Source organism: Hyaena hyaena, unplaced genomic scaffold, assembly GCF_003009895.1.
Source record: "Hyaena hyaena isolate Hyena2069 unplaced genomic scaffold, ASM300989v1 scaffold_123, whole genome shotgun sequence".
NCBI lineage: Eukaryota > Metazoa > Chordata > Mammalia > Carnivora > Hyaenidae > Hyaena > Hyaena hyaena.
Window position 1 is genome coordinate 686,489 of NW_024080756.1, and position 25,839 is coordinate 712,327.

The window sequence follows — 25,839 nt, forward strand, 5'->3', positions numbered from 1 at the left end:
GACCCTCCCCTGCTCACGCTGTCTCTCTCTCTCTCTCTCCTAGAAATAAATAAAAATATTAAAAAAAAAAAAAAAAGGTGTCTAGGTTTTTAAACTTCTATCATGAAACTTATCATCTAATCTGGAAAGTGATGGCTACTAGAAATTTGGGACCCAAAGGCACTAACCGAATAACAAAGCCAACAATCACCAAACTGAGTGTTTATTTAAATGACATTAATTACAGTCTTTCCTCTCGCATGTCCTCTTTCTACCTTCAGGAAGGCTTCTGGAACTTTAGAAAAAGGGAAGGTTTTTTCAATAACTGGCTGAATCTGTAAGACACAAGAAGTGGGGAGGAAAGATGTAGGTTTTCAAGGCAGATGGCGTCAACGGTGACCTCACTGTGTCGCTAGAGGCCAGTCTCCCGGTTCTGTCTCACGCACCTAGGTGAGGAGCTGACTGCCACGCCACGACGGCAGCCCCCACGCCCATCTGTTCTCCCGCCTCACTGCTTCCCTGGAAGGCAGCTGTGCTGCTCGCGTCAATCTCTTATGCAGACCCTTCAGCAGCTCCCAGACAGGCATTCAAAGGCCACCACCATCCCAACCTTGGCCCGCATGCAGACACCTCAAGTTCTGAGTAGTGGTAGTTTGTGCCTCTCTGCTGGTTCCACCACCACTCCAGCCCAGGTCTCACGCTATCCTTCCTGACCCCCAGCTTGCAGTGTGTTCTCTCGGAACTGCTACAGGACCTGGATGGCCTTCCGCACAGACTGCCGGTTATAGCTGCATGTGCGTCTCAGCCACTCCGCTGTGTACGGTAAATGCCAGCGGGGCATCCCAAGGTTGTGCTGTACGTTTCTCTGTGGCCCCCTCGTAGGCAGTGTACAGAAGAACATATTCTTCTAATGTGTTAAATGTTTGGCCTATCACCCCGAGCTTACAGTACCTGTGGCACAGGCCACCTCTTCTGTATACCAGCCCCCACACTCAGCGCAATGTGAGGCACAGGACAGGCGGCGCTTAATAAATGTCACTTAGGTGAAAACCAGCAAGATAATTGGGAAGCAAGAGTCTTATGTGGGCTCTTTGGGTTTCAGGAGAATGGTCCCGGCGTGAAACTGTCCTGGAAGGGTTGGTAAGTGGCAGAGCAGCTAGTTAGAACATTCAGGAAAGCCACCTCGCCCACCTCAGAAGTGCTGGAATGCTGGTGGTTCTGCTGATGTATTGTTCATACTGCTAGGAACCTCCTTCTGAACGTATGTCCCACTTAGCACCCTCTCCCCCGATGCAAAAACCCAAATTCTTCCTTTTCCAAACTTCCAGCAAAAATCAATAATTGTCCCCTGGGCATTTCAACAGCTCCACGGACAGGGAGGAGGGGTCAGAAGACCTAAGCCAGTACGTATAGTTTACAAGAAAGATGTGTCCTAGTGGGGTTCAGAGGCATCTGAGGTCCTTCGCTCTCATGTGAACTTCACGGCCCTGTCACGAGGAGAGCATCTCGGACCTCAAAAGTTCCCTTCTCCAAAGAGTTTGGGCTTTTCTGCCCACAAATCATGGTCAGCTCCTGAAGGAAGTAACAGCACGTACTGTCCTCCTCTAAGCCCTCTATGGATTTTACCCCACTTAATCCCTATGGCCACCTTATGAGGTGGGTACTATTATTATTTCCATTTACAGAAGAGGAAATCAAGACCTGGAGTTAGATCCGTTGCCCAACTTCACATGTGCACATGTGGCCCCACTCCCATCAGCACCTGGGGACATTACTGATTAACACCCATAGTCCTCCCCAGCAAGCTGAGCATGACCTCGGAATCTTCTTCAACTCCACAATCACTACGAACAGATGGGAGCTGGCTCTCCAAGTGAAACCTGTCTGCCTCCTCTGGTAAATACAATTGTTTCCTGCATATCCCCCATGAAACTTCCAGAACCTATCCCTCTCTTTAAAGGCCCTGGGACAATTTTTTGGGGGTGCTAATTACCTAAAAAGGAACCACCTGAACGCAAGCTTAAAATGCAGAGTCCTTTGTCTCTGGTTAGAACTAAACCAGAACCTCTAGTGGGTGGGGTGGAGACCATGCATTTTCAGTAAGCTTTCCAGTGAGTTGAGTTCACGCTGGAGTAGGAATCCCCATAGCCATTTGCCTTAATCTTAGGGTCCCTGACTTGTGTCAGATACATAAAGACTGACCAAGGTCTACCTTCTAAATGTTAGGCGCCAACCCAGAGCAGCTAGACAAATCAGGCGCATGAGGGTAAAACCAAGGAAAGAAAAGAGGCAATAATATCAGCTTTTCATCAGCTTTGAACACCGGCGACAAACCAGCACAGCCACAGGGTTACAACTGGTCGGGGAGAACCATAAAGCCGCCTGCTCATCTCTAGAATGAACTACCCAGGCTCGGCTAGCTGCGTTCACTTCACAACTCGGACCGGAGACACAGATCCTGAACTGATGACACAGCCAGCCTGCGGTGACTGCACACTTTAATCTGACTGGTCAGGCCTATTGTGCCCGATAACCCCAGAGGGCTGACTGTGCCATAATGAGTCATTCAGCTCTTCCCATAAGTGACAATGAAAAAAAGGGCTTTCGATTAACAGGCAGGCAAATGCCACTGTTGGCTGAATAGGTGACAGCAAATGGAGATTAACTGGATAATGAAGCAGTGTCTACATATAGCCTCACATCAGACCTAGAATGCTTGTTTGTTACGGACAGAGAGATCAGTGTAAAAATCCAGAGAGGGGAAAGAAAGGTTACTCACAGTGAGGTGGGGACATTTATGTGATGACACTGCTATAGTCCAGCGGGCACAGGGAGCCCTGTTATAAAGCGGGTGGGCTCCCACCACACTTCCCACTACGCAGATGCACGGGGCCGGCCGCTGCCTGGGAGACGCTCATGGCAGCAGCATTCATTCGGTCTTGGACCCAAAGTCAGGGCCTCCTGGGTGTGCCTCACCTTTCTTAAACAAAGGCTGTAAAAGCCAGACCCCAGGACTTATCACCAGCTGCCTGACAGCCCTTCTGAGAGGACACAGGGACAAGGGGAACCTCAACTGCCCAGCGCGGCCTCTGAAAACTGTTGCTTGTGGCTGCCGGGCAAGCCTCCTGGTCTGAGACAGAAACTCTGCCCCTTGAGGGGAAGAGGAAAGAGAAACCCTTTGCAGGAGAGCTGGTAGAAGGAGGACCCCATCTCTGCAGGCAGAGCAGTAGGCAGAGAGGTGTCCCCTCAATCCCCATCTTCCCAGGAGGAACAACAGTAGCCCTTAGAAGGGACCTAAATATCTGAGCGAGCCTGTTGGATAGACTAGGAAACCCAAGTGCAAGTGCTTAAGTGCTAGTGAAGGTCAGAGCTGTCAGCAGAGGAGCCAAAGTCAGGGTCCTGTATCCTGCACGACACAGGCGCAGTCTGGGGACAGGGTGCAAGTCACCATCTGTCCACCTCTTCCTGAGCCCTCAACCTCAGCCTCCACTGGGCACAGAAACTGCAGATCTCAGAGGGTGAGGTGTGTAAAGAGAGACGGACAGATGACAGACGCAAGAGAGACCTAAGGGCTCCTGATGTAAGTGCCGGCACCAGGGACCCGAGGCGGGGGCGGCAGGGCCACAGTTCCAGCAGCACCTCTTGGACAGATACGCCCCTGACCTCCAAGATAAATTCCACACTCCCAGACAGAAGGGGACTTGAACTAAGGAGATATGAAGAAGACAAAGGAAGAAGTGCACTTTGCTTGGATGTGCTATTTCTGGGACTTTCGGGCCCCAGAAACCTCAAAGCTGGAAGATAGGTCATAAGAAGCGGGTGGGGGAAGGTTAATGGAGGGTGCACTCCAAAGGAGTGAATGCACCCATTTTGGAAAGTAGCGAGGACTTGTCCCTAGGTCCCCCTGAAAAAGGCCCTCCTTCCAGCCAGAAGCTAAGAGGAGAAACTTGGCCTACGTTTCTCCACAGAAACAATCAGCAGCATTAGAAAGACTGTAAGCAGTAAGGGGCGCCTGGGTGGCTCAGTCGGTTGAGCGTCCGACTTCCGCTCAGGTCATGATCTCGCGGTTCGTGGGTTCGAGCCCTGCGTCAGGCTCTGTGCTGACAGCTCAGAGCCTGGAGGCTGTTTTGGATTCTGTGTCTCCCTCTCTCTCTGACCCTCCCCTGCTCACACTCTCTCTCTCTCTCTCTCTCAGAAATAAATAAAACATTAAAAAAAAAAAAAAAAAAAAGACTGCAGTAACAGCAGGTTGATGGGATCCATGAGGTACCTGTCCCATCCGGCAAGAGAACTCTCTCCTAGCAGTCCTAGGGATTCCCACCCTAATCAGGACATCCTCTCTGTGGAGGAACAAAACCCAATTGCAAACAAGAAGCTTAAAGTTTTAAAATGTAATTCATTGCAAAACTATGGCCTCAGATCTCAAGAAAGGTCTAGGAAATTGCCTGTCTTAGAACTTACTACATTTTTCTCTAAAGCTGCACCGTCCAATATGGTAACCTCTAGCTGCACATGGCTATGTAATCAAAGGTAAATAAAATGAAAAATCCAGTCTCTCAGTTGGACTAGCCTCATTTCAAATATTCAGTTGCCACATGTGGCTACTGGCTACCATGTTGGACAGTGCAGGCAGAGAACATTTCAATTACTGCAGAAAGTTCACAGACATCACTGTTCAGAAGGTAACTCAACATGGCCAACACATCTTTCCAAACCATGCTAGGTGAAACTAGTGGGCCCACAGTAAGTGTTCTGAATTAAATTCTAATAAGTTACATAGGAACTATTCTAATGCTAACTAAAATAAAGAAACTGAGATAGCTCTATCACTGCTCAATCAAGAACCTTGGCTGGTCACCTAGGATCTTAAATCTGTGAATGTTAAAAAGATGAAAGGGTACAAAAAAAACCTCTCTTCCATACTTGAGCCCCAGCCATTCAGTTCTCCTTCCCCAAGGCAACCAAATATTTCAAGTTTTTTCATACCTTTTGAGATAGTTTATGCACTGTAGGTAGAATCACACTTTCCAAATATGTCCACATTCTCATCCCCAAAACTTGTGAATATGAGAACTCACAGGACAAAAGGGGCTTCAAGAACATGATTAAGTTCAGGATATTGAGATAGGCAGGATTATCCAGATGGGTCCAATGTAATCACAAGGGCCATTAGAAGAGGGAGGCAGGACAGTCAGTCAGAGGGAGACAGGATGATGGAAGCAGAAGCCAAAGTGATACAAGACTGAGCCAAGAAATACAGGCAGCCCCCAGAAGTTGGAGAAGACCAGGGAACAGATTCCCCCGTACCGCCTACCTCCAAAAGAAACACAGCCCTGCTGACCCATTATAGACTTTGGGCCTCTGGACTAGAGGGTAATAAGTTAGTGTGGTTTCAAGCCACTACATTTATGGCAATTTGTTACAGCACCGATAGGAAACGAATACACTGCATACACAAACAAATACATATGTATATAATATTTCCTCAAAGCACAGTCATTCTTATCAATAGCTGACTACAGTCTAAAAAAGCTGCCTTAACACCTCCTTGAGACCTGAAAGACACTGAAAAATATAGACTTTGTTGACAGAATTTGAACCCCACCTATTTATTTAGATAACTATTTGAACAAGCAGAAAACAATGATGATTATATGAGGGATTTATTTATTTATTTTTTAACTATTACTGGCAGCAAAAGGTAGCTGAAGAACAGTCCTAGAAGTCAAGAGACCTGGGCCCTGGAACACGTCACTTAATCTCTTGGGGCCTGTCTCTTCAATGAGACACAATAGCAGGATGAGGGGGTACGGTGAGGACAGTAAACTAGACATGTTCTAGGTTTTCCTATTTCTAGTCCTTAAGCATGCTAACCCAAAAAAAGTTCGCTGGATAGCATAAACACAAGAAATGTTTATTGTACTTAGGAAAAAAGGCAAAAAATGCAAAATAATTGTAGGCATAAGGGACAATTTCAGTAGCAGTCTGTTATGTCCAGTGTGGTAGTTATAAATCATTCTTTTCAATTACTATCGATACACCATACATCTTTGGAAAAACCGAGAAATTGAAAACAATGGTTGTACCGGACAAGGACAATCTCCATGACTGAGGAACAGGAGTCAAAGGAAGATTTCATGAAACAACTTTTCCTATCTTTTGGATTTTGAACCTAGTAAATGTATTATGTATTCAAACACTTAAAGTATTTTAAAAGGACAGGTTCTTTTGGTTCATGGCTTCACACGGTCAAATACCTACAGCTCCTCAGTCAGACAGCTGCCGATGAGATTCGCCAAACGCTCAGCCAAAGCTTGGAAGAATTTCAATGTCCTTGTTCAGTTTAATAATCTCTACTAACCACACAATACAGAAGTAGGTGTGCTCTGTTATCCGCTCCAATCTCCCAGCGTGGACAGGCACCTCTCACCCCCAGACTGAAGCAGGATGCACAAGAAGACAGCTGACTTCATCACGGCACCCGATGTCACAAGCCAACTTCCCCAGCCCCAGAGTCCTTCACTGTCAGAAATGACTCCCGAGCCCATATAACGCCAGTCAGGAGAGAGAAGAATCAAAAGCCAAAGGAATATTTTCCTCACTCAACCTCGTTTGAGGACACATCAAGGGCATCTTTATTTCTACCTTGTCCTCTTTTAGCCATTCTACCAGTTATCTGCCAAAGTTAGTAGTTACATATACACAAATCACCTCTCTTCTCTGTTGCGTAAATAGTAATTTCTAGGTAGAGGGAAAGAGGGGGAGTCACAGTATTTTGAATACAAAAAAGCAACGGTAAGCACGTGGACAGCCTGGCACCAATACTGACACAGGCACAACTGTACTGTACACTTCTGGAGGACGAGGACCCCTCTAATAATGGGGCTCCCATCACACGAGAGACTGTGTAAACTCTGGGCCACATTACTTAATGATTGTTCACTTCCTTCTTCCTAGCAATAAGCATCCTTGGGGGATGTGGGAAGAACCCTACCCAAGAGGCACTTACATACAGTCACAAGGCTGAGGCCGTCTACCCAGTACACACCAAGACTTAGAATCCAAGAAAAGGCATGCAGTCTTGAAACCACAAAATCTGATAAACAGCAGCATTTTCTATCATAGAGTTCCATGCCTATCACAGAGTAAAAAAAACTAAATGCACAAAAAGTAATGAGTAGTTCCTAAGAACATTCCTTTCCAAAATCAAAGTGTGCAGGCACCAGCACAAGAACGCCCATCTCAAGGGGCTCTTTCCAGACGGCCCAGCATGGATCATATAGTGGTATAGCTGGCTCTGCTCCACCCCCTTTCCCTGCCCATTATAAAATAAGGAGGACAAGACAACTCCCAGATCAGCCTCAAGGACTAAGGACGCGGCTGAATGATGGAGAGGGAAAAGCACAGGACTGGGAGTCAGGAAGTGTGCATTCTGGTCCCACTTCTACAAACTTAAACATGTCCCTTTATCTCTCTCAGCCAGTTTTCTCATCTGTAAAACAAAAAGCATTTTACCTCTGACCTCATGCAATCCTCTAGGGGATATAAGGGTTTCTACCCTATAATTTCATATAGTCACTCAATAAAATCATAAATATCACCACCAGAATATGAGTTTTCCTTCCAGGTTATTCTTCCAAAGACATAATGTCAGAGCTGTTAAGGCCAAGTGAAAACTCAAACATGGGTAGATGAGGAGCCTCTCAACCCGCAGCTGTCCTGAAAGGCCTTGGACACCAAAACAGGGATGATCAGACTAGAAGGAGGAGTCCTTTCACCACAGAGTCTGTGCAGGACAGACTCAAGCAGTCAGAACCCAAAGCCCCACCAGTCCTCCCTGACGTCCTGCCCGCTGACCCTCAGACATACCGCTATTTGCCCTCCGAGCATGTGATGCCAGCTGGGGAACAGGAGACCCGGGACCTGACTTCTGGTCCAGTTCTGTTAGGGTGGAGATTGCACCGCATCCGTTCACCTGGCTCATCTGGAAACCTGCTTACCTCCAGAGCAGCCTCACCCCTGGACTCTAGAGGCTCCAGAGCAGTTCTACCACCAACTCACAAGTGTGTGCAGAGATGACCCGCGTGGGGCCTTCTTTTCAGGGCCATTACCAATCTACAGTCTCACTGTAGATTCCTGCCCTGCTAGCCATCTAACTAAGTGTCTCAGAGAAAATCACCTCTCCTCTCTGGGCCTGCCTTTTCGCCTGTGAACTAACAGGGCTGAACCAGATGGTGTCGCTCTTTTTTAAATGTAGCAGTCTAGGGCTGTGATTCCCATGGAGACAGAACCAAAAATATAGCACTTACACTTGGCCATGTAAAAGCAGAATGTGCAGAGACCATGCCTACCCCTGGAGCGTTCCAAGGGACCAGGCTTGGTGGGCAGGTCACCGAGATGCCAGGGGATGCTCTAGCAATACGTACCTTCCCCTCGTCCACCAGTTTTGCGATGTCATCTAGATAGAGACCACTGGCCATGAAAAAAGCCCAGCGATAATGGACTCCTTGCCAGAAATGCTGAAAAGAAGAAAAGCAAGCATGTCAAATATAGGAAAGGATACAATCTGACTAAATGCAAATTTAGGGAAGGGTATTTTCTGGACTAAGACAAACAGATTTCCTGTTCATTTTGAATCAGTGAGCTGTGTGCCCAACACCTCAGCACAGTGACTGATGGAAAATGGAGGCTCCACTAATGTTTAATAAATTAATGAATGAACAAAGATGTATCCATGTGAACATAGGCTTTTTTACTAAACTGTGAATGACAAGCAAGTAAGCACAGGAAAGCTGTCCTTAAAATGATAGTCTAAATAGTCTTACACACTCAATTTTTTCCCTAGGAGAAATTAGGGGCTAAGACCTCTACACTTTCCCTACTAGGTTTTAAATAAAGCCCAGAGGCACCCTCCTACACTGTTGGTGGGAATGTAAACTGGTGCAGCCCCTCTGGAAAACAGTGTGGAGGTTCCTCAGGAAACTAACAACAGAACTCCCCTATGTATGACCCAGCAATAGCACTGCTAGGAATTTACCCAAGGGATACAGAAATGCTGAGGCATAGGAGCACATGTACCCCAATGTTCATAGCAGCACTCTCCACAATAGCTATAACATGGAAAGAGCCTAAGTGTCCATCAACAGATGAATGGATCAAGAAGATGTGGTTTATCTATACCATGGAATACTACATGGCAATGAGAAACAATGAAATCTGGCCATGTGTAGCCACATGGATGGACCTTGAGGGTATTATGCTGAGCGAAATAAGTCAGGCAGAGAAGGACAGATACCATATGTTTGCAGGTATAGGAGGATTAGGAGGAACTTAACGGAGGACCACGGGGGAGAAGAAGGGCGGAAATGGTGGGGGAAAGGGAGAGAGGCAAACCATGAGAGACTCTTGAATGCTTCCAAAAACTGAGGACTGATGGATGTGGGGGGGAGGGGGGATGGGCATGGAGGAGGGCACTCGTGGGGATGAGCACTGGGTGTTATATGGAAACCAATTTGACAATAAACTATTTGTAAAAATAAATAAATAAAGCCCAGAGGCAACAGAGAAGAGCCTTTAAACCCAATTCAAGAATGCTTAGCAGGTAATAAGACACCAATATATAATCTTAGACAAGAAATCCAATCACAGATTTTTTTTCTGGTTCTGATAGGAACAGGATAGCTGTATGGGCAAAATAAAGTGTAAAGTTCCTTACATCATGGTTGGGTCTCCCCCTACAGTTATAACAAGTCCCAAGCCACCTAATCCATTAAGGGACAATACATCCCCAGATACAAATAAGCAAAAGTCTTCTACCCAGAGGATCTGTGACCACTTTAGTGCCATACCCCCACTTTTCATTGTTACTATGTCAAAGGTAGGATAGGCCGTCATCAAAATATCAAGTGAACTGAGGTTCTCTATGATTAGTATCCCGATGACCTGCCCAACTAAACTTCATCAGATGAGAGCTATCCAGAGGTAGTTACAGGAATAGACAGCACCACACTGTTCTCCCCACACTGGCCTCTCTCACATTTCCTCAGCATGCCAGAAGCTATACAATGGCATGACATTGTCAAGCGCAATGGAACTGAGCTGCTCCTCTAGCTCAGGCACTTAACAGTTGTGTTATTTAGGTCAAGCTAGCTCTTTCAGCCAGTTTCCTGGACTAAAGAATGTGATACCCTGCTCACACAGTTGTTGGAAGGATTAAATGAGAATGAATGTATAGTATAAGTGCCTGATACATAGATGGTATCATCTACATACATACTCATATTTATTATTCAATAAATACTTACCTAGTGCTGAAAGCAAACTTTTTGAGGAAAGATTAGGGCAATAACAAATCTGAGTTTAAGATTATAGGAAGACAGATAAAAGCAAGCTGCTGTGTGGGCAGAGCTTTGCAATGGTTGTGCCTGGAATGTCTTACAGGTTTGGATGAGTGACCCTGTAATTTATTACCTAACCTGGAACGATTCTGAGACTTTAAGGAGTCATCATTAATAATTATCCCAGGACCACAAGATGCAAACAGAGCCAACCTTACCCTAAAATAGGTGTGATGAGACTGAGTCACCTCAGCCCTCAAGGCTGCAAGGAAGAGCCCAGCTTGGCACACGTCTCCAGGTAGTTTGCTCTTAGCCCAGAACGGACTCAATATCTATTCAAACACTAACAATCTTCTAAAGGTGTTAGAGCATGAAAGAAGCTGTGAAGCGCTGGTCCAGGCAAATGAAGTTAAACAGAAGGGGAAAAAAATACCATCTGAAGGCACTGAGGCCATCCCAAGCTTACAGAAGGCCCAGTTAACTACAATCACAAAAGACCCATTCCTTTACTTCTCCCTGAGGCCTGGCCTCAGACAATTAAAACATTCTGGTCACTGTTGAAGGTTTTAAAGCAGGAACACAGTGGTCAAAAATGCCATGTCTATAATTCTTTATAGCATGTTGGCCTGTAAAGTGAAACTTTTTGGTCTGCAACAGCAGAATTTTTATACTCTGCTCTAAGGGGTCTGTGTATTTTTTCCAGGCCATTACAGGAGAAAGTAAACCAAAGCAGGCAGGAGTCTGGAGCATTACAATGAGGCTTTAACTGTGCACATTCTCAGGAGGACATCAGAAACTACTTAAAAGGTTTTCACAGGAGATCACCACTATCCTCTTTCAAGTAGGAGGAAAGAGAAAGTGCTTGTGTTACTCTCGGAGAACAACTCAGAAGGCTAGCTTGTAAGAGGTCTCACTCAAGTACAAACTGTGAAATCTTACAGAAAAGTTTAACTTCTATCTTGAAGCACTTGGAAAGCCTGGTTTTGTGAAAGGAGAAAGAAGAGAAGAAGGACAGCTGAGACTCTTTTCTCCACATACCGAAGCAGCACGTGGACGCCGTTTCCGGCCGCCGCCTGAGTCAGGTGAAAATGAAGGAGCCTGAGTCCAGGGCCTCATTTGTTCACCTCTACTCACACACAGGCTTCCTACTCCATAGTCCGGCCCTTATTTACTACCTTACTTACATATTCAGTTACTACACAGAATTAAAGAGGCCAAAGTCCTAAAGTTCACCCACAAAATGTCCCAAATTAATTTCGAGAAGCAGCTAAAGATGTTCATTGAGCTATTCACTCCTTAAATAAGGGTCAGTGCTGGTCAGCCTGAGGGTCAGTGCTGGTCAGCCTGGCATTACGACTTGCAACGTTGTTACCCACTGGGGAAACTTTCACTGCCTTTTTCTGAAGTAGTTTGTCTAATTAAAAAAAGTAGAATTTATCTTTTTTCCCCTATCACTTATACCATGTCAATATTAATTCAGAATTTAAGCCAATGATCTAGAATTGCCAAGAACAGGTATCATGACACTATGTAGGCCTGTCCCCGCTGTGAAGACAATGGGCTATTGTGCTAAGTAGGGAGCACCCTCTCAAGCTCAGCCATCAGTCCTGCAGCTAAGCCTCTAAGGCTGAGCACTAAGCCTCAAGGCCTACCACACACTGGGTTTGTTCCGCTGGGTCAGAAAGCTTCTTATGGCTCTGGTAACAGTGGCCCCAGTGAGAGTCAGGCTGACTAATAAAAGTCTTGGTAATGACTAGAATGGAATCAATAGCTAGAGTTATCTGATTGACATGGGATATACAATGTTAGGACAAGCTGACATAATTCCAGAAAAAGCATCATGGTTCTATTTGCCTTTGTGGTCTCACTAACGGAACACAACTTCCTTTAGGTTTTTGAAATTCAAAAAAATGCCCACAGACCTCTATGGGTCTGAAAGCTCCAGTCTAGAGATCACTGGCATAACCCAGTGCTATGACCATGGACACAACCAGCTCCACACAGTCCTTATGAAGATTGCCTCCTCATAGACAAGAGCATTCATGGGTTAAGGCTGGTGAAAGAGACAAAAGGCCATCAGTATAGGCAAGAAGGAAGCAGAGGGTGTATCAGATGGAATCACGAAAGGCAATAATAGCTAATAATAAAGGTTAACATTTAATAAGAGTGAGCAGAAGGTATATCAGAAAAATCACAAAAGGTAATAATAGCTAATAATAAAGGCTAACATTTAATAAGAGTGTTGTATGTACGAGACATTTTACCAAATTCTTTACATGATTACCTCACTTAATCCTTATAATGCACAGTAAGGTAGATATTATACCCTGTTAGTTTTATCTTACAGGTAAAGACATTGGGGCTCAGTGACATTAAGTGACTTGCAGGTTATGCAGCTAAGTGGAGTCCAGAATGTGAATCTGATCAGCTGCTGTGCCATGCTGCCTTCAAGACAGAAAAAAAAAAAAAAAAAAAAAAAATGGCTAGGTGGAAACAAATTTCCAGAAGCATGAGGTGCCTCTTGCTCTCACCAACCAAGAGCCTACCTTTAATGCCTTAGAACCCACAGTGACTCCTGTCTGCAACATGCCATCTGCTATGCCCAGTTGGTCCATGTTCAAGAGAAAAGGAGTCACCAAAGTCACATATGTGGCTCCTGACCACTTCTTGAGCAAACTTACAGCCCATGTTTCAGTGGATCCACCAACGTTATCAAGAACGAAATCAAACCTGGAGAGAAAAAAAAAATCAAATCGAAACATCCTTGTTAGTCTTTACCTGCGGCTCCATTCCCCTTCACTCCCATCTCCGGGTCAGTGCACAAACCTTCCTGCAGTACGCCCTCTGGCAAGGGGGTAGCTGCTCTGACAAAGGAGAAAAGGGCACACCCACTAGCCCACTCTGACTTTTGCCCACGATAGCTCAAATGTGACTGATTTTTTGTCATTAAATCATACCATTTTTCTAATACTTTAAGAATGACTTAAGTACGTGGTTCTCAACCAAGGGCAATTTTGGTTCCCAGAGAACATATTGGGCAATGTCTAGAGAATTTTTACTTGTCACAACTGGGGGAAGTGGAAGGAAGGGCTACTGGCACCTAGAGGCCTGGGATGATGTATATACACAGAATGCACAGAAAAGCCGCACGCAACAACAAATTATCCAGTCCCAAATGGCAGTAGTTCAGAAACTAAGGTTGCCAAGGTTGAGAAAGCCTGATCTAAGCTTTATGGGAAACTGCAAAACAATCTATCCAATATAAGTCAAAGTATTCATTAGCGCCTTTGAATACTTGAAAGAAAAGTATACAAAGGTTTTCACCCATTGAATGATTTGCTTTTATTCCCTCCATATCAGAACTGCTTGTAGAAGCATCCTTTTCATCTTCTGGAATTTACTGCTATCGTTTGGCTTCATGCACAGCATCAGGATAATGTATGGAGAAATCAACAATCCGCTCTCAGTCTTCAGTTGTGCTCTAAATTGCCCCCCAAACCCAGTCCTATGGTATCTCTAGGAGCTGATATTCAGCTTTTTTTTTTTTTTTAATGTTTTTTATTTATTTCTGAGAGACAGAGAGAGACAGTGTGAGCAGAGGAGGGTCAGGGAGAGAGGGAGACACAGAATCCAAAGCAGGCTCCAGGCTCTGAGCTAGGTGCCAGCACGGAGCCCGACGCGGGGCTCGAACCCACAAACCGTGAGATCATGACCTGAGCCGAAGTCGGACGCTTAACTGACTGAGCCACCCAGGCGCCCCGATATTCAGCTTCTTAAAGCAGATCTAAACCTGCTATAATCACTGCATTCCACTTACAGGGGATAAAAGCCAATAATGCCTTTAAATACTTTATAAACAAAACTATTTGGAAAATGCATGCTTAGAAGTTAAGCAAGTTAAGAAATGAATTCTGTTTTGGTAAATCTCTTTTTCCTTTTAAATTCATCTGCATGAAGTAAAACATCAAGGCTTCTAAGACCAGCTTTAGCCAAATTTGTGGGTCTTGAGCCTGCCTTTTGAATGGAACCAAATTAAAGAAGGACAAATAAAATCCAAAGGGTGGGAGAATGACCTTACTAGATAACTACTCTTCTCATTAGAAAAGAACAGATAGGGGCGCCTGGGTGGCTTAGTTGGTTAAGCGTCCGACTTTCACTTAGGTCATGACCTCACGGTTCGTGGGTTCGGGCCCCGCGTCGGGCTCTGTGCTGACTGCCAGCTCGGAGCCTGGAGCCTGTTTCAGTCTGTGACTCCCTCTCTCTCTGACCCTCCCTTGTTCACGCTGTCTCTCTCTCTCTCTCTCCTAGAAATAAATAAAAAAAAAAAAAAAAAAAGAACAGATAATTATTTTCACAAGTTTCTACTTCATTCCTAAATTTTGAATAAACAAACATAATGATACTTAATTTAAATATAATTTAAAGGCAGCCTGGTATTATAGAATAGGCACTGCCTGAAAAAGAAGTCCAGACACAGGCTAGACTCAGCTCTCCCACTATTGCTTAAGTGACATGACCTTGAGTTTTTGCAAAACTCTGAAGTCCTCTGCCCCTTAGTTTCTCAACTATAACATGACAGAGTTGGACTGAAGGATTTCAAAACCCTTTACTGCTGCAAAATTCTAAGGTTTGAATCTACAAAGCTGCTATTTGAAAGGAGAAATAAGTTTATTTTTGGTGGATTCGAAGGCCAAACTCCAGGCAAAGGTTACAAAGATCAACTGAAACGGAGGCTGTCAGAAATATAAATAAATAAAAGTAACAGTTTGGCATCTGCAAGATAGAGAGATTCCCTACCCAAAAAGGAGCAAGACCGCTGAGAAAAAACACAGAGAGGCAAATTGTGGCATACTTTGGGGGCCAGCCTGAGCGTGCTCCAGCTTTCCGTCTGTCAGGTTCTCCATTCTCTGGTGACAAATTCCAGACATGTATAAAACTTATGGTAGACACAGGGAATGGGTTGGCCTTGGACTCAGTCTCATGCTGCTATTACTAGAGCAGTAGAAGACATGAGATCAATTGAAACTCCACTATCTAGAAGCCAGCTGTCGAGGCCCAGAGACACCTAGGTCCTGACACACAGACAGGAAGCAGCTAATAAGATCTCTGCAAGGGACAGTGTGATTCCTCAAATACACCAAGTGTGTTTCTGCCATGGGGCCTTTATATTTGCTGTTCTTCTCCTAGATTCCCTCAAAAATTCAGTACACAAATTTTTATTGAGCACCTACCGTACATTACTCCACTGTTCCAGGTGGAGGGATATAGCAGGAGACCAAAACCAAAATTCCATTTTCCCGGCTTGCTCTGAAAAGCCTCTGCTCCAATGCCTCAGAGGTCTTCTTAACACCTCCCCCCTTTCTGAAACAGCCCCTTTCCTCTCATTTTTTCCCCTCCTTTCCCTGAATCAGTATTCTTGGGAGCACTTGCTACTGAGACCTCCCCAACTAGAGCGAGAGCCCCCCGGAAGTGATGGAGGGCCTATCTTGTTCTCCACTGTATCTGTATCACATGCCTGGAACACAGCCCTGCACAGCAGGTGCTGCTGAGAGCTGGAGGCATCAGGAGTCAGACGGCTCCTCAGGGCCGCACCGCCACACGACCACAGGGAGTGGGCACTGCTAGCCAGTGTCCAATGGGACTCCCTTTTTCTTTAAACCCATGAAAATACAGTTGACCCATGAATAGGTTTGAACTGCACGGATCCACCTAAACCCAGATTTTTTTTCTCAATAAATACAGCACATACTGTAAATTTATTTTCTAATTTTCTTAGTAATATCTTCTTTTATCTTACTTTATTCTAAGAATACAGTATATCATATATATAATCTACAAAATATGTGTAATCGACTATGTTACTAGTAAGGCTTCTGGTCAACAGTAGGCTACTTAGTAATTAAGTTTTGGGGAAGTCAAAAGTTAGACACAGGATTTCTACTATGGGGGGGGGGTCATGTAGTAGCCCTGACCCTCATGCTTTTTGAGGGTCAACTGTGCATGTCTACTCAAAGTGGAGAAGAATAACTGGCTTCCAAAAACTCATAGAAAAATGGAGAGAAAACCTTTGAAAAAGAAGCAATAAAACATCTTTCCAAATGCTCCTTAGCTGTGTTCTCAGCTGCAGTTCTGTCTTGGCTACATGAAAACCAGATTAATCAGCACCCTCTCTACTTTTGCCCAAGCCACAGTCAAGAGCAACAGGGTCTGAATGAATCACTGAATCTGCTCCTGCTTGGTACATTAAACCGAAACACGGCCTGGCATTCAGGTGCACTAGGAACATCCAAAGTACTCTGACTACCAATATTTCTCCTGCCTTTGGTTCTCTGAAGGCTTTACTAAGCCAAAATACTGCAAGCATGTTTAATGCTATTCATGTAATTTCTTTGTACTGCTCCATGTTTTTCCGGTGGCAACAGATGCCACCAAATGGAACACCCTTCCAATTTTGTCTTTAGACCTCTTACAAACCAACAATAAAAGTTAACTTAAAAAATTAACAAAAGACCATGCAAGCAAAATATTTTCCTCAGGACGTATCACATCTGGAATTAGAATGGAAACCACCCCAAATGACCTCTTATGGAGTATTTTTATAGATTCTTTTCTAAGACTCCAATGTGATTGCAAAGTCGCCGAACCATTCAGGCCCACATGATCAACTGTCTTTGTTCCCATTTCCCAGTGTGAACACTGTTCTGATACATACGGTTTTAAAGATTTCAACTGCTCTTCCACATTTCCAGATTTGTAATCAATTATGTCATCTGCCCCGAGCTTCCTCACAAGTTCACTGGCATCCTGAGAGCAAACTGCTGTCACATGAGCATTCCATGCTTTCATTACCTGTCCAAAAAAAAAAAAAAAAAAGACGGGGGTGGAGGTAAAAAAAATTGACTGCACTTTTTGAAAAAATAGTTGGCACCCGTATGTGCATTTTTCAGACTAATCTCTAGAGAACTCTAAGTGCTTCGTTTTAACAAGGACTACAGGAAGCCACCTGTCAGAGACCTAGTAAAAATGATTCAACTTTTACCCACCAAGAAAATCCCAAGAAATAGATGTCCTTTTCCTGGACAGGACAACCAGTAACCTGTTGTCATTAAGTCATAATCAATCCACGTAGAGAAGAACTCAGTACCTCACCAGTACCAAAAGATAGAAGGTAACAGCCTTAGGTTTAGCACCTCAATGATGACAAAGGTAATTGGTGAAAACAACAAAAATCACATTTTTTGACAATTTAATGACAATTTAATTATCTCGAGAACATAAAAATGTAACATCTCTTCCACTGCATCTCTAGTAAGTGTTGGTACAGTCTTGCTTGGGTTAGATATTGGTATGAAAAAAGCAACCAGCTATCAGGTACTAGATAATTAATGACAAAGTACTCTTAAACAGAGGTAGAAGAAAACATTGGCCATTTTAGGGGCACCTAGGTGGCTCAGTTGGTTAAGCATTCGACTTCAGTTCAGGTGATGATCTCACAGTTAGTGAGTTCAAGCCCTGCATCAAGTTCTGTGCTGACAGCTCGGAGCCTGGAGCCTGCTTCAGATTCTGTATCTCCCTCTCTCTCTGCCCCTCCCCCTGCTCATGTTCATTCTCCCTCTGTCTCTCAAAAATAAAATGGTTTTCAGGATTGAAATGCAGATGCCTTACATTTTAAAATAAGGAACAACTAGACTTAAGTAAACAGAACTGAATTCTAATGTTATTTAAGATTAAGTATACAGAAGGCATCCTGCTCCAAAATTGCTGTTCTTTTCTACAACAGTTCCACAGAATTAAAAGGGAGGGGGGGGAGGCATTAGCAGCCTGAAAATAGTTGTTTGAAGTTCATGGAGTTATTTTTGTACTGATGATCATAAATCATAACAGATCAATTGTTTTCTCAATCCTGTCCCATGTATCAATTTCCTGAGCTTTCTTTATATGAATTGCAAAGGTTCATTAGAAGATAAGAGATCTGTGTTTATTGTGTCCACCACTGAATCCCTACTCTGGCGTACATAGGTACTAATAAATATCTGGTAAATATAAAAACTAAACATAGAATTTTAAAACCATCCATAATCTTACCTAACTTTTCACTTTTAAAAAGCAATATTGACCAAGGATTTATATGCCCTGGAAATCTGAGGAGAATTAAAACATTTAGGAGTGACCTCATATACAATTTACTATGTTTGCGGACTATAAACAGAACTACTTGAGTATAATGACATGCTGCCATTAGCAGCAAGCCCCAAACTAAAGTAGGTGCAAAACATAATCCAAGATGAATATCCAGTATCCATCTTAAAAACTGTTAAGGAAAAATGAAATTATGTTGTAAGCATTTAATATGTGTCTTAAATCCTCAGGAAGAATAGGTCTCATGTTGAAACAGTTCAATGATTTTTTTCCCTCAAATTCCTAGCTTTTCCTCTCCCACTTAGAACTATCTTGTATCTTTGAACACTATTAAAGACTTTCAAAAACAGTTTTAGCTTTAAAAAAGGATTATTTCAATAAAACACAAGTATAAAAAATGCCTAGAAGGTAGACCCCACTCCGATAAAGAGGGAGGATGTGGTGAGCATGCTAAAATCTCTTGCAGGTGTCCAGCCACAAGCCCCTCCCTTCTAAGAAGCCATCATTATCATGATATTTAAAGTAATCATCTCCTTCCATTATAAAAAATAGTTTTATCACCCAACTATGCATTTCCTAGAAACTTCAGTTCAGTCTTCTGCATTTTAAAAATAAGAGGCTTTTAAGTCTCTTTTTAAACTATAGGTTCCTCTTTTAACCCTTCTTATAATTTATTGGTGGCAGAATCCAGGCCATCTGACCCATAGAGTTTCCCACAGTCTGGACTTCTGATTGAACACTCAGGAGGCAACTGCACATGCTGCTTTGTCCTCTGTGTTTTCTCTTTCAGTCTCCTTATGAGACTATGGATACTGTCTAGCAAAACCCTAAGAGGCATATAATGTCTGGTTATTGCTCTTCTGAAGATCTTAGCAGCTATTTAATGGCGGTTGTAAAATAGCGATATTCTAATTCTTTTTTCATTTAGTAGTTGGGATGCTATTATAAAGAAACATCTCCACTCATATTATTGTGCTTATTCAGGTATACAGTTCTTAAAGGAAAGGCAAGACAAATAACTATTTCTCCTTTACCAGTTTATAAAATAAATTGCTTCACTATCATTTTCCAAAAGTGACCATTTAAAAAATATATATTGACTCATGTATCTTGAAGGGTTTTAATCCATTGTATAACTATTACTGAAGCTCAAATTGTCACATCTTTGACAGCTTCTTCAAGTTCGCTCCTACTTTTTTTTTTTTTTTTAATGTTTATTTTTGAGAGAGAGCACACGCACAACCAGGGGAGAGAGGGGGGGGGACAGGGGATCCAAAGCAGGCTCCCCACTGACAGCAGAGAACCTGATTAAAAGCTTGAATGTGTGAACCTCATGATCATGACCGGAGCTGAATTTGGATGTTTAACCAACGGAGCCACCCAGGCAACCCAGCTCTCAAGTCTTTTTGACAGGGCTCAAGTAATTTTTGATAGTTTTCCTGCTATTTCATATATTCTAGGCTCATTTCTGTACATTTTGTATTCTAGATCTAGAATCTGCTGCCTCTCCAAGCTCTGCATTCTTTTAGTGAGCAATGATCTATCAAGAGATAGCTTTACATACACAAAGTATCTCTTGAGTTCATATTGATACCTCCAATTCAAATTCAGGGCTACAAAGCTTCTACTTAAATTTCCCATTTTACCTGCATCTCCTTTCTCCACACATAAAATCCTGGCTGTCCAAGACACAAGGCATGACAATTAAAATATGCCATAAGTACCTGTTTTTTCTACTGTACATTATACACATAGTTTCTGAGTACTGACATTATTACTAACACAACTGACCTGATTAATAAAAGCATTAGAATTTTAATATATGCTCTCCCAATTTTCCCCCTTTTAAAAGAGTTGTGCTATATTTACCTCACCAGAGCTGTTACACAATGTACTCTTTCCAAACTCTTAGTTTCAGTTCTACAGATAAATTTACACTTAACATTTCCCACTAGTCCTTATTTTGATGTCTCACCAGTCATTTCAGTTGTCAGAAGCTCATGCTATAGATTTCTCAGAAAGGGTAAAAACATATTCCCCAAGTTCTTACAAGTTATTAACAGTTCGTATGTGATCTTTTTACATGAAGGCCAGTTTGGCTGTATAGAGAATTAGTATGAAGACACTCAAGCAAGAGTGTACGAAATAGGTTATTCCATCCTTTCCCCCGGTGTAAACAGCACTGCTGTCAAAAAGTCTGATGCTAATATAATTTTTACTTCTGAGTCACAGAAGTGACTTTTTTAAGGTGTCCCAAGGTTTGTTTTTTTTTCTTTAAAAACCAGTAATTTTACTAGAGTTTTCCTTGGTATTGCTCATTCTAGGACCCTGTTCTTAGAGAAGTGCCATGGTCATGTAATAAGTAGTTTCAAATCATTTAATTTTAGGAAAATAGAGAAGTTTCTTCAATTACAGATTTTAGTATTTGTTCAATTCCCTTGTTTTGGTTTTTTTCTTCAGAGATTCCTACTATCCATATATCAATCTTCTTTCCTGTCTTCAATATTTGACTCTCTCTTGCATCTGTTTTACTTGTTTTCTTTTGTGATTTGAACTTTTTCCTATTTGCACATTCTATTTAGGGCGGCATTTATGGATTGTGTTTAATGCTATTGAATTCCTTCTCGTTTAGTCTTCATTGCTAAATAATTTTTTGGTTTATTTTTATATTTTTTCCCTGAGTTTTTCCAATTCTGTTTTTTTGTTTTTTCATGTCTTGTATTTTTAATTCTTTAAACTTGTTTTGAAATTGAAGGCTATATTTGGGGGCACCTGACTAGCACAGTCGGTAGAGCAGGTGACTAAATCTCAGGGTTATGAGTTCAAGCCCTGCATTGGATGTGGAACCTACTTAAAAAAAAAATTAGAAATCATAGGTTACATTTGTCTGATGTGCTATTATTGTCTGCAGATATGTTATTCTACTCTTCATTCTCATGGTAATTTAGTGTGAGATCAAACCTTGATACTTTTCTATTACTGTTCTTATTTTATTAAAATATTTTTATGTGGCTCAGTCAGTTAAGCATCCTACTTCAGCTCAGGTCACGGTCTCACAGTTTGTGGGTTCAAGCCCTGCGTTGACCTCAGTGCTGACAGCTCAGAGCCTGATGCCTGCTTCAGAGTCTGTGTCTCCCTCTCTCTCTGCCCCTCCTTGGCTCACACTCTTTCTCTCTCTCTCAAAAATAAATATTAAAAAAACTAATAAAAATATTTTTGTTGTAAAATATAACACAAAAAAGTACATAGAATACAAATGCATAGCTTAAATTATTACGAAACAAATACTGTAAGCATCACTCCATATTAAGAACTAGTACATCATGCTTATGAGCTTCCTTACTTTCTCCTTCCAAAGCCCCCTCACTCTCTTAAAAGTAATATCACCATCCAGACTATTACATGACCCTTTTTACCTTTTTTTTTTTTTTTTTTTTTTTTTTTTTTTTTTTTTTTTTTTTTTTTTTTTTTTNTCACTCTCTTAAAAGTAATATCACCATCCAGACTATTACATGACCCTTTTCTTTTTTTTTTTTTTTTTTTTTTTTTTTTTTTTTAGTTTTACTCTCTAGGTAGGCATCCTTAAACACCATTGTTTAGTTTCACCTGCTCCTGGATGTCATTAAATGGAACAGAATTGGCCGTCTCTGACTTCTTTCACTAATATGCTGCTCGTAAGATTCATGTACTTCATTGTGTGAGACTACCATTTTCATGACTATATAATATTCCAATGTAAGACTATAACACAATTTATCCATTTTACCTGTTGATGAACATCTGAGTTGTTTCCAATGGGGGGGTGATATCTATAATTCTCGTACATGCATGTTAACTGTATACATAATTATAGAGAATATTCATAAAAGTGGAAATTTTGGGTTGCCATAAAGCCATCTACATTCAGACTTAGTAGATGGTGCCCAGTGATTTTCCAAAGTGCTTGTACCAATTTACACTCCAACCAGCAGGATATGGTATTTCTCTTTTCCTCCATTTAGTTATTCATTAACCTCCATTTGACTTGAAGTCAAGGTGTGCATCTCCTAGAAGCCCTCTCCCTTTCCCCTAATTTAGTTAGCAGGTAGATGAAAAATTCCAGCACTATCTGGGTCTTCAGAAGATCGAGGTGGGAACTGGGTGGGAGAGCAAAGCACCTGACGTCTCCCTTCTGGAAAGTGACGTGGCCAAGCCTCTGTGTATGCTCACTAGCCCCATATTGCAGACAGGGCCTCTCCTTGCACATTAAGCCCCCTCCCCCAGGAGCCAGTCAGTTAAACATTCAGCCGTAACGGGAGCAGCCACTAGGTGCCATCCTGTTCCTGGAAGTTCAGGGCACTGTTTTATTTTCTTCTGTTTGAGGCAAAATTCATATAAAAACATAAAATTCAACATTTCAGCAATTTTAAAGTATATAAGTCATTAGGTATATACACAATGTTGTACAACCATCACCACTGTCTAATATCTAGAACATTTTCCTTACCTCAAAAATAAACCCCATGTCCATTAAGTAGTCATCCTCCATTCCCTCCTTCCGCAGCCCTTGGCAATCACTAATCTGCTTTCTGTCTCTATGGATTTGCTATTTCTGGACAGGATATAAATGCAACAATACAAAACGTGCCCTGCTGTGTCTGGATACTTTCACTTAGCATAACGTTCTGAAGGCTGATCAATGTTGTATCATGCATCAGAACTTCATCCTTTTTATGGCTGAATGACATTTCACTGTGTATGTATCGACCACATTTTCTTTATCCATCAAGTGATACAACATTATGGTTGTTTCCACTCTTTGGCTACCATGAATATGGATGCTGCTATGAAAATCTATGTACAAGGTTTTGTCTGAACATATGCTTTTATTTCTCTCGGGTATATACCTAGGAATAGAACTACTAAGTCTTTTTCTTTTCATGTTTGTTTATTTTGAGAGAGAGAGAGAGAGAGAGAGAGGGAGAGAATGAGTGTGTACATGCATGCACAAGCAGGGGAGGAGCAGAGAGAGAGAATTCCAAGCGGGCTCTGCACTGTCAGCACAGAGCCTGACTCCGGGCTCAATCTCATGAACTGTGAAATCACAACCGGAGTTGAGATCACAAGTAGGCATCTTAACCAACTGAGCCATGCAGGTGTTCCTGGAACTACTTGGTCATATGGTAATTCTATGTTTAACATTTTAAGGAACTGCCAAACTGTCTTCCATAGCAACTGCAGCATTTTACATTCCCCCTAGCACGTATGAGGATTTCAGTTTCTCTACATCCTGGTCAACATGGCCATTTTCTGTTTTCTTTTTTTCAATAGCCATCCTAGTAGGTGTGAAGTGATATTTCACTATGGTTTCGATTTGCATTTTCCTAATGGATAATGATGCTGACTGTCCTTCCATGGGCTTATTGGCCATTTGTATATCTTCTCTGGGAAAAAAAAGTCTATTCAAGTCCTTTGCTAATTTTTTAATGGTGTTGTCTTTTGTTGAGTTGTAAGAATTCTTTTTCTAATTTTTTTTTAATGTCTTATTTATTTCTGAGAGAGAGAGAGAGAGAGAGAGAGAGAGACAGTGTGAGCAGGGGAGGGTCAGAGAGAGAGGGAGACACAGAATCTGAAGCAGGCTCCAGGCTCTGAGCTAGCTGTCAGCACAGAGCCCAATGAAGGGCTTGAACCCACGAACTGTGAGATCATGACCTGAGCCGAAGTCAGACGCTCAACCGACTGAGCCACCCAGGCACCCTGAATTGTAAGAATTCTTTACATATTCTGGATATTATACTCTTATTAGAAAAATGATTTACAAATATTTGCTCCCTGTGAGTCGTCTTTTTTCCTTTCTTATTGTCTTTGAGGCACAAAAACTTTTAATTTTGATGAAGTCCAATTTATCTGTTTTTTTTTTCTTCTGGTGTTTGTGCTTTTGGGGTCATACCTAAAAGTCTGCTGCCAAATCCAAGGGCATGAAGATTTACTCTTGTTTACTTCTAAAAGTTCAACAGTTTTAGCTCTTGTGTTTAGGTCTTTGACCCAGGCTGAGTTAGTTTTCACATATGATGTACAGTAGGGATCCAACTTCATTCTTCTGCATGTGGGTATCTTTTCAGCACCATTAACTGAAAAGATGGTTCTTTTCCCTATTTGATGGTCTCACCACCCTAGTAAAAAAATCAATTGACCATAGATGTATGGTCTTATTTCTGGGTGCTCAATTCTATTCCATTGATCTGTATGTTCACCTTTATGCCAGTATCACATTGTTTTGATTACTGTAGTTTTAAGTGTTAAAATCGAGAAATGTATATCCTCCAACTTTGTCCTTTTTCAAGATTGTCAATTTGGGGTCCCTTGCAATTCCATATGCATTTTAGGATCAGTTTGTTCATTTTTGCAAAAAAGGCAGTTGCCATTTTGATAGGACTGCACTGAATCTGTAGATCACTTTGGGGAAATACTGCCATCTTTACAGTGTTTTTGGCGGCTACATTTCTGTATACATTTTAGAATCCACTTATCAATTTCTACCAATTATAAACTTCAGTTCATCCACCTGCACTGTCCCTAGCCTTCCTTCCAAAAAGCATTCCTACATTTGTTATAGAGGACATCAGTTAACTAGCTCATATATTAAACCACTGGCGATGTTAATCCTTCCTTCTATATTAGGAAATTTCCTTCTTCGAAGGGCAAACTGAAAGTAAAATGAATTTACTGAACCTATCTTTCTCCCAGCATTAAAATAATAATTTATAATGTGTGAATTTATAAATTTATGAAAATAATCTTCTTATTCACAAGATTAAAAAAATGGTCTTACCTGTATGGCAAAAGTACCAACTCCGCCTGAGGCACCCAAGATTAAAACACTGCAATGCAAAAGAAACCACAATTAATGAAAACATTAGGTCAACATAACTGGATAAGTAAACAAGAGGTTTTCAATATGAACTGGCTCAAAGACCAATAATCCCCAAAGCAAATAAAGTCATTCAGGTTCCCAAGATTATATCACACAAGGATTTTCATTTTAGGCTCACAATGAATCTGTAAATGCTTAAAATTAAACATTCTATGAACTCTTTACCAAGAATACCAAATACCAAAAATATCAAAACACCAAAAATACCAACATATTGTTTTTTTTTTTTAAGTCGCTCGGACGGTTCTTAGTAACATATGCCTCACAATTTTTCCAGGCTAAAATTACCATAACTTTCTCTATAAGAGGGAAGCATGGGATCCTTTTTAGTTTGTTATAGGAGATTCAATAGCTCTCCAAGAAAAACCACATTCCTCACCACGTTCCTGTCAAAGTGGAATAAATGTCTTTTGTTCAGACATGTCCCGACAAGCTCAACAACTTTCATAAATGGAAATCAATCTGATCCTC

General features: G+C 42.0%; 1 protein-coding gene across 1 annotated transcript in view; it reads right to left on the minus strand.

Moving 5' to 3' along the window:
- Positions 1 to 186: 186 nt before the first annotated feature.
- RTN4IP1 (reticulon 4 interacting protein 1) overlaps positions 187 to 25,839 on the minus strand; it is a 45,300-nt gene continuing 19,647 nt past the window's right edge. Inside the window, exons 5-9 of the mRNA XM_039237379.1 lie at positions 25,267 to 25,315; positions 17,029 to 17,165; positions 12,863 to 13,046; positions 8,406 to 8,498; positions 187 to 314 (exon numbers count right to left, since the gene is read on the minus strand). Coding sequence (XP_039093310.1) covers positions 207 to 314; positions 8,406 to 8,498; positions 12,863 to 13,046; positions 17,029 to 17,165; positions 25,267 to 25,315 — 571 coding nt within the window. The 3' untranslated portion in view covers positions 187 to 206. The remainder of the gene's footprint in view (positions 315 to 8,405; positions 8,499 to 12,862; positions 13,047 to 17,028; positions 17,166 to 25,266; positions 25,316 to 25,839) is intronic.